Source organism: Zootoca vivipara, chromosome 16 (assembly GCF_965207765.1).
Source record: "Zootoca vivipara chromosome 16, rZooViv2.hap1.1, whole genome shotgun sequence".
In the NCBI taxonomy this organism is placed as follows: Eukaryota; Metazoa; Chordata; class Lepidosauria; order Squamata; family Lacertidae; genus Zootoca; species Zootoca vivipara.
Genome location: NC_142599.1, coordinates 21,067,841 through 21,079,257, shown reverse-complemented (window position 1 = coordinate 21,079,257; position 11,417 = coordinate 21,067,841). Strand labels below are relative to the sequence as shown.

At 48.4% G+C, this 11,417-nt stretch overlaps 1 protein-coding gene across 1 annotated transcript; it reads left to right on the top strand.

Moving 5' to 3' along the window:
* The first annotated feature begins 4,590 nt into the window (after window positions 1-4,590).
* Window positions 4,591-10,905, top strand: LOC118075967 (L-serine dehydratase/L-threonine deaminase-like). Its single transcript, XM_035098404.3, has 7 exons — window positions 4,591-4,744; window positions 5,762-5,801; window positions 7,171-7,307; window positions 7,453-7,544; window positions 7,887-8,117; window positions 9,236-9,360; window positions 10,583-10,905. The coding sequence occupies exons 1-7, from the start codon at window positions 4,592-4,594 to the stop codon at window positions 10,882-10,884; spliced, it is 1,080 nt and encodes a 359-aa protein (XP_034954295.3). The 5' UTR covers window position 4,591; the 3' UTR covers window positions 10,885-10,905.
* Window positions 10,906-11,417: the final 512 nt, after the last annotated feature.

Below are 11,417 nucleotides of genomic sequence, written 5' to 3'. Positions count from 1 at the left end.
GCTTCACTAATCCCAACTTTTCAATCATTTCTTTGTCTTTCGAAGCTATTGGGTTTTGTCATTACATTAGCGATGTTCTGGCTTGACACACAATATACAAGTTTCGTTAATCCTTGTTCCACATTGTCCCTAATATGTGTCTATATTTGATATCCACATGTTTTGTCCAGGCCCTGCCATAGAAATGCAGGCCTGATTGTCCACCATAAACTATCACATGTAGCTTGGATTCTACATTCATATCAGTAAGAACCTGCATGAAATAGGGAAGCTTGTTGCTCAATTCAGACAGAGCAGCATCTTCCGCTTTGGATTTAGACACAGATACCAACCCGTTTCTGGGATTTCCAACCCACCAAAGACCATCCAAATTCTACTACTATTCCAGTAGTAGACCTTCTTGCCTGTACATCATTTCCAAAGTCTCACAGTAACTCCTCTACCCCAGCGGATGACAGTTTTAAACAGTAATAAAATAATAATAATAATAATAATAATAATAATAATAATAATAATAATAATATTTATACCCCGCCCTCCCCAGCCAAGGCCGGGCTCACACCAGACATAAAACAGCTGATTAAATTACAACATAAGAACAAAATTAAATAAACATTAAAATTAAAATGCAGCCTCATACGGAAGTCCTGTGTTGCTTTTAAATAGCGAAACACTCCGCTGTGGTTGGCTTTGAAACTACAGTAACCTGCTAAGAATACCCACAGCATTGCTTACATCTGGTCTGGACCCACTGTGAACTGTACAACAAACTGCCAATGGCAGACTGGCATAGCTCCTGGTGTTCAAACTCCACATTACTCTCTGTTTTTTGAAAGTATGTCACCATAGGAGTTTGAACGCCTTTACAATTTTGCGTTCCAAAACATTGTAACAGTTGTGTAGTTTTCTTTTCTGGCTTAGCAGAAAAACTCCCATCACTTACTCTTTGTACTGTACTTCAACTCCCAGGTAACTCTTTATGTAGTTGTTGTTGTTGTTGTTGTTGTTGTTTAGTCATTTAGTCGTGTCCGACTCTTCGTTACCCCATGGACCAGAGCACACCAGGCACTCCTGTCTTCCACTGCCTCCCGCAGTTTGGTCAGACTCATTTTGGTGGCTTCGAGAACACTGTACAACAAACTGCCAATGGCAGAGTGGCATAGCTACTCTTTATAGTAGCTCCTAAATCTTTGAGCTGGAACTCTTGCCCCAACTGCTGGGCAAACTCCTGAATTTGTTTGTTTGTTTCAGCAGGGGGCCAGTCCACTGTCCCTCAGGCCTTGTGGGGAGGCGGGACTATATTTTGAAGGGGGAAAAATGAACGAATTCCTATGCCCCACAAATAGCCCAGAGACGCATTTTAAATAAAAGCACACATTCTACTCATGTAAAAACACCAGGCAGGCCCCACAAATAACCCAGAGACACATTTTAAATAAAAGGACACATTCTACTCATGTAAAAACACCAGGCAGGCCCCACAAATAACCCAGAGATGCATTTTAAATAAAAGGACACATTCTACTCATGTAAAAACATGCTGATTCCTGGACTGTCTGTGGGCCAGATTTAGAAGGCGATTGGGCCAGATCCAGGCCCCGGGCCTTAGTTTGCCTACTCATGGTCTTAGTTATGTAACTGCTTGTCCCTCTCTTCCTCCCCTTCAGCTTTGGGAGAAAGCATCTCCTGTTTCACAGGACTTTGCAGTTGGTTGCCGTGGAAACAGCTGGGCCTGTGGTTCTAGGCCTGGCTCAGTGAGAGGCAAAACTACTTCAGAATTCGCATGGATTCTGGACCAGTTATTTTGCTCTGAGAACACAGCACGGGCTCAGGACCGCTTTTCCATTGCCAAGAGAAAACCTGGAACTTTTATAGTCCAGCTGATAACCCACAAAAATCAGTTTCCTAGCTTTGGGCTGCCCATTCTTTCTCTGTGCATTGGGGATATTAACCCAGGCATAGCTGCAAAAAGTTCTCAAATGGGAGGCAGCTAGGCTTTTTACCATGAAGCAGATAGGAGTACTGTGATGCCTCGACTTACTAATTTAATCCGTTCCGAAGGCACCTTCGTAGGTCAAAAAATTCGTAAGTCAACAAGCGCTATTGGAAATGCGATTTCCCATAGGAATGCATTGGAAACGGAAAAATTCGTGAGTCGAAGCAACCCCATCTAAAAATTCGTAAGTCAAAAAAACCCTATCTAAAACCACCACGGTTTCTGTTCGGATGTCGAGAAATTCGTAAGCATGTGGCCATTTGCCCCATTCGTAAGTCGAAAAATTCGGTTGTTGAGTCGTTCGTAAGTCGAGATACCACTGTATTATTTACCACAGCCTATTATGAATATAGTATGCTTCTAGCATGGCCTCCCCACCCCACCCCGAATTTTACAGGCAAACCAGCATCATGAAGCAACAAGTCTTTCATTGTCTGCAACGCCCTACCTTCACAAACTACAGTGCCCAGGATCCTTTGGGTGTGAGGGAATTTGCTTTCAACGCCTGGTGTGTACACAGCTATCTGCTGGGGTCAATGTATTTCCCCGCCCTTCACTCCCAGGCCCGGATTTATGATGAGGCCCTAAGCTACTGAAGGTAATGGGGCCCTCGTCCTTTATATGTCCACCTGTCCTTTGTCAACAACAAATTGTCGCTGTTTTTTGTGTTGAATATATGCTGTATGGTAATTTATGGACCTAATAGGTATCTAAAGCCATTTGCACATGTTGGCATGCAACCAGTCCATACAGAAGGTAGTCACCCTATATATAGAAATGAGCAAGCCAGTGACATTTTAGGGAGCAGGCTAGCAGGCGGGGCCCATTTTCTACATCATAGGAGCCTATACAACATGCAACACTGTTGCTGTATGTAGGTTTTATTTTATTTGTTTTTTATATTTCGGAAATGTACATCCAGGTTATTTCCTTTAAATTTTTTGGGGGGGCCCAAGAGAGTGGGGCCCTAAGCTATAGCTTGTTTAGCTTATACGTGAGCCTAGGGCTTGCCGATCAGAAGGTTGGTGGTTCGAATCCCCGCGACGCAGTGCACTCCCGTTGCTCGGTCCCACCTCCTGCCAACCTAGCAGTTCAAAAGCACCTCAAAGTGCAAGTAGTACCTTCCCCCTCCAAGTGGGAAGGTAAACGGTGTTTCCATGTGCTGCTCTGGTTCGCCAGAAGCAGTTTAGTCATGCTGGCCACATGACCCAGAAGCTCCCTCAGCCAATAATGCGAGATGAGTGCCGCAACCCCAGAGTCGGTCATGACTGGACGTAATGGTCAGGGGTCCCATTACCTTTTAAATCTGGCACTGCTCACTCCTAACGCTGCCTCGTCGTCATTCCAGACCCAGCCTGCCAACCTGGTTTGAGCCTGCTTTCGACCATTTGAACGAAGGGGCCCTTTGTCTGAAGCAGCCACCCCAGACTGCCCCCCCACCTCCCTCCTTCCTCCACCAGCTAGCCTTGTCTGTCCCTCGTTTGCTCCATCAGAGTGACTGAAATAGGTCCCCCCCCCCCCCCGCTATTCCCCATTTCCCCTCTGGCTGTCATTCTTTTAAGCAATGATTCTGCTCCTTTCCATTAGGTCGGATCTCTAGTTGGAGGAGAGGAAGGGAGATGACCTCAGAGGCGAGGGCAGTGGTTGTGGGGAGTGCACCACGCCTCCCATAAGTGGCCAACAAACAAGCCAAGACCACCGGCTTATAAAGTGGGACCAAGAGAAACCACCGTTCCCCCAATGAGACCAGAGTTGTGAAGATAAGCACATCACCCAGGCAGCCACCCCCAGGAGGAGGAGCCCCCCTCTGAGTCCACCAGCAGCTTCCTCCAAAACACCACCGCAAGCACCCAGCTCTGCCGTCCGACCACTTTGCAAGCCAAGCTCCAGAGCCTCTTCTAAGACCCTCGACAAGTAAGTGCACCTCATCGTCTGACTGGAGGTCTGCTAGGCTGAGCTAGACAATTGTAATGCACACCTTTAGCCGTCAGATAAGCAAGGTATAGGGCGCTTGCACTGAAAATTTGGATCCTTGGGAGAGTTGGATAATTGAGGTTCAGGTAAAGGCAGAAAATTCGCTTGCAGGGAGAGTCTGGTTTTTAATGCAATAAAATAAAGAAACTTTATTAAAGTTAATAAAGGATTAGTGTACTCACATTTTCAAACATATGTTTTTAGCCCTGAGGCCCAGGAACCTGCCTGTTTTCTTTTTTAAAAATAATAATGAAACTTCAGTTTCTAAATTCACACACTAGCAGCCAATTACAAAGAGGGACAAGGAGTTAAGCAGTGAAGCCTCATTGCAGTTGCAGGACAGCTTACCGCATCAGCAAGCATGACTGCCTGCACTTTCGAGAATGTATATGTAGCATGAGGACTAGAAACCTGATTGATTTAAATAGAATGGGACTGTGATTCTAAGATCACAGCACTCACAGCCATGGCTGTTTGAGACTGTATCAATGGACTTCAACTATATACCCATGAAGAAAGAGTCAAAATGAAGTTTTGAGGAAGCAAAACAGTCTTTCCCCCTTTATTCTTCCACTGTGCTTATTCTGTACCTAATCCCCATTCTACCCTCAGCTTTCCACAATGGCCTCCGACAAGCCCTTCCATGTGGTCACTCCGCTGCGGGTCAGCGGCCCCCTCTCCAAATTGGCTGGTACCAAGGTCTACCTGAAGCTCGAAAATACTCAACCCACTTGCTCCTTTAAGATACGAGGCATAGGGAACTTCTGCAAATCGGTAAGGAAAGGAGAAAGCTATATGGGGAAGGTTCGTGGCTCAGTGGCAGAGCAGCTGCCTTGAGTGCAGAAGGCCCCCGGTTCAATCCCCAGCCTGTCCAGGTGGGGCTGGCAGCAACTCCTGCCTAAAAACCCTAGAGAGCTGCTGCCAGTCAGTGTAGGGAACACTGAGCCTCTTGTCGGCTTACTATAAGGTGCATTCCCATTTAAGACCAGAAAGAATGGCGAAGGTTACTGCTGGCTTCCTGTACTGCCCTAGGAGAGGCTGTAGCTCAGGTTAAGGCAAGTTTTGGTGTTCCTACAATGGGAACCTTCTACTGGGAAGTGATATTGCACATAAGGGATATTGTTTAATCAGCTTAGGGAACGAGCTTGAAGCAAGCTGCTGCTCAGTCTGGCAGCTGCCATCTTTGTTTGGGGGAAAGGCTCCTTCTGGGAAGAATTGAATCAGGCAGTGAACAGGCATGAAGTATTCAACAGAAGTGTAGTGTCCAGGTCAAGGGATGTAATAGCAGCACTCTAGTCTGCCTTGGTCAGACCACACCTGGAATACTGTGTCCAGTACTGGGAGCCACAATTTAAGAAGGATGTTGACAAGGTGAAATGTGTGCAGAGGAGGGTGACTGGGGTGATCAAGGGTCTAGGAGCCTTATGAGGAATGTTTGTAGGAGCTAGGTATGTTTAGCCTGGAAAAACGGAGATATCATAGCCACCTCCAAATAACTAAAGGGCTGTCACATGGAAGATGGAGCAAGTTTGTTCTCTCCTGCTCTAGAAGATAGGGCTCAAACCCCAACAGCTTCAAGTTACAAGAAAGGAGATTCCAACCAAACATACGAAAAAAAATTCCTTACAGTAAGAGCTGTTCTTTGAGTATTCTGCAAAGGTTTCATTTTGAGGTCAAGAGGACAGAATCTGGTCCAAACCTGCCTGGAAAGAACAGTGGGTGGTGGGGTTGCTTTTGTTGTGGGGTTAAAATGGCTCCTGTTCACACATTCCTATTCTTCTGCTTTCACAGTGGGCCGGAAAACACTGCATGCAGTTTGTCTCTGCCTCAGGTAATGTGGTTTTCTGTGGACACTGTCAGGGTTCCAGGGTTGGGGAGGATCCTGCTTGTGGAAGCTTCCCTTTGGGGCATGTGAGAACAGGATGCTGGACTGGAAGGGCTACTAGCCTGATTCAGCAGGCTCGTCTCATGTTCTTATGTGTACATTAGGGGAAAAATCACACTAAAAGGCTGGTGAATTTTTGCTAGGATTTGAAAAAAAATGTTTCCACAAGCCAACATGGAAATAGAGAGAGCTGAATTTAAGTTTGGAAAAATGAGAGAAACCGAAGCAGTGCAGGGAATTATTGGGTTGTTCTTATTTTTATTATGTATTTTGTGTTTTTAGGTTGTGATTTTAGACTGTGAACCACCCTGAGACCTGCGGGTATAGGGTGGTATACAAATTTAATCAACAACAACAACAACATGGTGGCTTAGAGGCTGAGCTGCAAATCAGAAAGTCCCCAGTTCAGATTTCTCCTCTCCCACAAATTAGATGGCCTTAGGCAGGACACCCTAGATTATATCCAGAATTGGTCATACTCCTCAGAGCCCCGTTGAAATTAATGGACATGACCGACTTCATCCTATATAATAAAGTCCCTGTGTCTCTGCGTCCAAGTTTTCCCGTGTGTCCCTGGGTTACTGCGCATGTACCCCAGGGACACAGGGATTGGACCAGAGACTTGGAACGCACGCACGCGCGCTCCCCCCCTCTGCCTCCTCCAATCGCCGCTCCCGGCCGGACACCGCCTCACTGCAGGGCACGTCAGGGAAGCGAGGGTGGAGGCCGGCGGAGGCCTCCCCCTCACAACCCTCCCTGGCCCGTGAGAGGAGCGGCGGGAGGCCGCGAAGCAGCGGCGGCGAGGTAGGTGTTTGTGTCCCGCGTCCTTCCTGTCGGCGGCTGCGGGAGAGGAACGGAGGAGGAGAAAGCAGCGCTTTCTCCTCCTCCGTTCCTGCCCCCCTGCCACCAACAACAAGGACAGGTCCCAGGGTTCGGAGAAGCGCTGCGCAAGCGCTTCTCCGAACCCTGGGATGTCTCCTTGCTGTTGGCGGCTGCGGGAGAGGAATGGAGGAGGAGAAAGCAGCATTTTCTCCTCCTCCGTTCCTGCCCCCCTGCCGCCGACAACAAGGACAGGTCCCAGGGTTTGGAGAAGCGCTGCGCAAGCGCTTCTCCGAACCCCAGGATTCTAGCGCTCGTTATTGAACGGGCTGAAATGCACTAGTATTATTATAAATGCAGTTGCTCTGTGTCTCTTTATATTTCTGGTTTTTTGCTCAAACACACATAAGGTGTTGTACGCCTTTGGGTGGCTGAGGAATGGGGACAACCCTCATGAAGTCTAGCATCATGTGGTGTCAAATGGGCTTTCTTCCAGCGGGGAATGCCGGCCTTGCAACTGCCTACTGTGCAAGAGAGTTGGGGATCCCGGCTACCATCTTTGTGCCCCAATGCACGCCAGCTTTCACTGTGGAGGCAATGGAAGATGAGGGAGCCGTGGTATGCATCAAACAGGTAAGTTTGGGAGGAAGATCAGCCTTAACCCTTTCCCTGGCTTATCACAGAAGAACGAACGTTGGAAGCCTTTAAAAATCACAGTCATCATTCAATAAATCTTTCTTAGAATCCTAGTCGAATAACATGACTTCCTTTCCTCTAGACACTGGAGGAATGCCAAAACACAGCCAAAGAAATGGTAAAGAGATGCTGTAACTCGACCTACGTGCCTCCGTTCGATGACCCTCTCATCTGGTATGTGATGTAATTTCTCCTTCGGTGGAGAAATTCAGTCCAGTTCAGTACCAGATTAGCCATTTTGAAGCAATACCTGAACCGAAGTGCGGCCATTTTGGCCACCCGATGGCTATTTTATTTCCCCCCACAATGCCCCGGAATTTCAGCCGGGGCTTGGTGCGCTGGAAGCAGGGAATATGGCAGGGGTTCCTGCCAAAATGGACTTCTGCAAAGGAAAAAACCAGACCAGATTTCTCCCCCTCCCCACAAATAAAAACGAGTCAGCGCCCCCTCCCCCAACTCTCTCTTTCCCACCCCTGACCTTTGGTTTTGATGTTCTGGGTCCCCTCTGCTTTGCAGGGAAGGGCACAAGACCATGGTCACAGAGATGAAGGAGCAGATGGGCGAGTCCACACCTGGAGCGATAGTTCTCTCTGTCGGAGGGGGCGGCATGCTCTGTGGGGTGATCCAGGGCCTCCGTGAGGTGGGCTGGGACCAGGTACCCATCATCGCCATGGAGACCCGCGGAGCCCACAGTCTGAATGCTTCCTTGGAAGAAAAGAAGCTGGTGACACTGCCCGAAATTACCAGGTGAGCACACAACACAGTTAGTGGGGGGGCTAGGAGGGTAAAAGACTACCCCTTACCTCAGGGCAGAAGCCACTACTGGTAGCGTGACACCTCATGTGGGCTGGTGCCTACTGGGTCTGGTAGGGCGGAAGGCAGGGAGCCCAACAGTAGGGGGCGCCATAGCCAATGACAGGCAGGGCCAACCTTCTCCTAGTTTTGTCCCTATCCTCCTCCCTGTGGAGTTCTATAAGCATATAAGCAGCAACACTGAGACGAAGGAGGAGGTGGCTGATAGCCAGGCTGGTGAGGGCTTACAGAGGGCAGAGGAAAGACCTGCATTGGTTCCCAGTACGTTTCCGAGCACAATTCAAAGTGTTGGTGCTGACCTTTAAAGCCCTAAATGGCCTCGGTCCAGTATACCTGAAGGAGCGTCTCCACCTCCATCGCTCTGCCCAGTGCCAAGGGCCTTCTGGCGGTTCCCTCGCTGTGAGAAGCCAAGTTACAGGGAACCAGGCAGAGGGCCTTCTCGGTAGTGGCACCCGCCCTGTGGAACGCCATCCCACCAGATGTCAAAAAGAAAAATAACTACCAGACTTTTAGAGGACATCTGAAGGCAGCCCTGATAGGGAAGCTTTTAATCTTTAAGAAATTAGAGTATTCTAATATTTCTGTTGGAAGTCGCCCAGAGTGGGTGGGGAAACCCAGCCAGATGGGCGGGGTATAAATAATATATTATTATTATTATTATTATTATTATTATTATTATTAATCAATACAATACAATACTGGGAGCCAGTGCAGTGGCTAGTGTGTCAGACAGCAGGGTTCAAATCCCCACTTGACCATGAAGCACAGTGGGTGATTCCAGTCACTGGCTGTTAGCCTAACCTGCCTCACAGGGTTGTTGTGGGGATTCAAGGAGGAAAGGGAAAAACACATACAACGCCTTAAGTTGAGCTCCTTGGGGAAGAACGGAAGGATATGAAATAATAATAATAATAATAATAATAATAATGATGATGATGATGATGCAACAGATCAATAAAATGGCCTCATTGTCATTACACATTGTTCGCCTGAGCCAAATCCAACAAGCAAAATCCAGCCCACTGATCTTCCTTTTCCTGTTCTGGGTCCAGCGTTGCTACGACGCTTGGGGCAGCTACTGTGGCAGAGGAAGCTTTGAAGCTGGCGCAAGAGCACCCTGTCATATCACAGGTTGTCGACGACTGTGACGCAGTGGCAGCCGTCGCGAAGTTTCTCGGTATGTATTCGCAGGACAGCCATCCTGTATTAATGCACTAATTGTGAACTCGTTCTCCACGTCTGGATAGTCAGTGCAATTATATGGTGAACTAGAGTTCCCATCTTCTCTGACCATAGGCCATACTGGCTGGGGCTGATGGGTGCTGGAGTCAAATAAACTCTACAAGGCGCCACATTGGCTCTTGCTGCTCCAAGTGCTATTATGAATTTGTGCAGAACTGTATTGCATTGCAGGGGATTCCACGAGATGAGCCTTTGTGTCCCTTCCAACTGTACAATTCTAGTAGTCATTGATTTGTCCAATCCTCTTATTTGTCCAATCCTCTTTTGAGGATCAAGTGGTATATTGTGCTTCAAATGCACAGCATGAGTTACTTCTACGACTGATTACGCGGGTGGCGCTGTGGTCTAAACCACTGAGCCTAGGGCTTGCCAATCGGAAGGTCGGCGGTTCGAATCCTCGCGACGGGGTGAGCTCCCGTTGCTCTGCCCCAGCTCCTGCCAACCAAGCAGTTCGAAAGCACGTCAAAGTGCAAGTAGATAAATAGGTACCGCTCCGGCGGGAAGGTAAACGGTGTTTCCGTGTGCTGCTTTGGTTTCGCCAGAAGCGGCTTAGTCATGCTGGCCACATAACCCAGAAAAACTGACTGCGGACAAACTGGCTCCCTCGGCCAGTAAAGCAAGATGAGCGCCACAACCCCAGAATTGTTCACGACTGGACTTAACTGTCAAGGGTCCTTTACCCATAGCTGTCAAGTTCTCCCCTTTTTTAAAGGGAAATTCCCTTATGCTGAATAGGCTTCCTCGTGAGAAAAGGGGAAACTTGACAGCTATGCCTTTACCTTTTTTTTTTTTTACTGATTACGCATGCCTTAGAGCAGGCCCCCACAACTGCGGCCCTCCAGATGTTTTGGCCTACAACTCCCATGATCTCTAGCTAACAGGACCAGTGGTCAGGGATGATGGGAATTGTAGTCCAAAACATCTGGAGGGCCGTAGTTTGGGGATGCCTGCCTTAAAGGCAAGAAGGAGAAACAGCAGTGTTGGTTAGAGCATGGTGCTGACAACGCCGAGGTTGCAGGTTTGATCCCCGTACTGTATTGGATAGCTGCATATTCCTGCATTACAGAGGAGTGGATCCGATGATCTCAGGGTCCCTCCCAGCTCTAGAATGCTATGATTCAACATCCAGAGAACTTAAATGACCCTTTTGCCTGCAGACGACGAGAGGATGCTGGTGGAGCCGGCGTGCGGGGCATCCTTGGCAGCCGTCTACAGCGAGGTGATCAAAACACTGCAAAAGGATGGTAAACTCCCCAACGAGCTGGAATCCATCGTCATCATTGTGTGCGGTGGCAACAACATCACCATGGAGGAACTGGAGCGCTTGAAGGAGCAGGTGTCTGCGGATAACGGAATGGGTGATCTCTTGGAGTGTGAGCTTGCATTGGCAACATTTAACAATCCATGCAACCTTTTTGCGGCTACGCTCCAAAAATCCATGGGGGCGTGTGCTCATTAAAACCTACGGCTGCTTCACCCACCCTGCTCTCCCCGAGCTCTGTGTCACCCCGGGGTGGGAGCAAAGGAGTGGGCGGATGGGAAAACTGGGTTGCAAATATGCCTTGGCGCCTCGGGATTTGGTTAAATCGCCAGTAGATATCCGAGAGTGCTAGATCGCAGAAGGCATCGCTAGATTGCTAGGAGGCCGTTTGGGTTTCTCTGCCCCTTGTGGCGAGTTGCCGAACTGCACATTTTGGCCTCTGCACATTTTGGCTGTGTGTGGGCTGGCTCCTGAATAGGAAAGAGTGGCATGGAATCATAGAACTGTAGAGTTGGAAGGGGGGCTATGCGGGTCATCTAGTCAAACCACCTGCGATGCAGGAATCTTTTGCCCAATGTGGGGCTCGAAGCCACAAACCTGAGATTAAGAGTCTCATGATCTGTCAACTGAGCTAAGGGCATAAAGAGGGCTTCCCGTGCAATGCAGTTTTGAGAAGTCTTCCTCAGCTCTAGTTTATTGCAGCATCGTTTGCTTCTGAATTCCACCTCCTG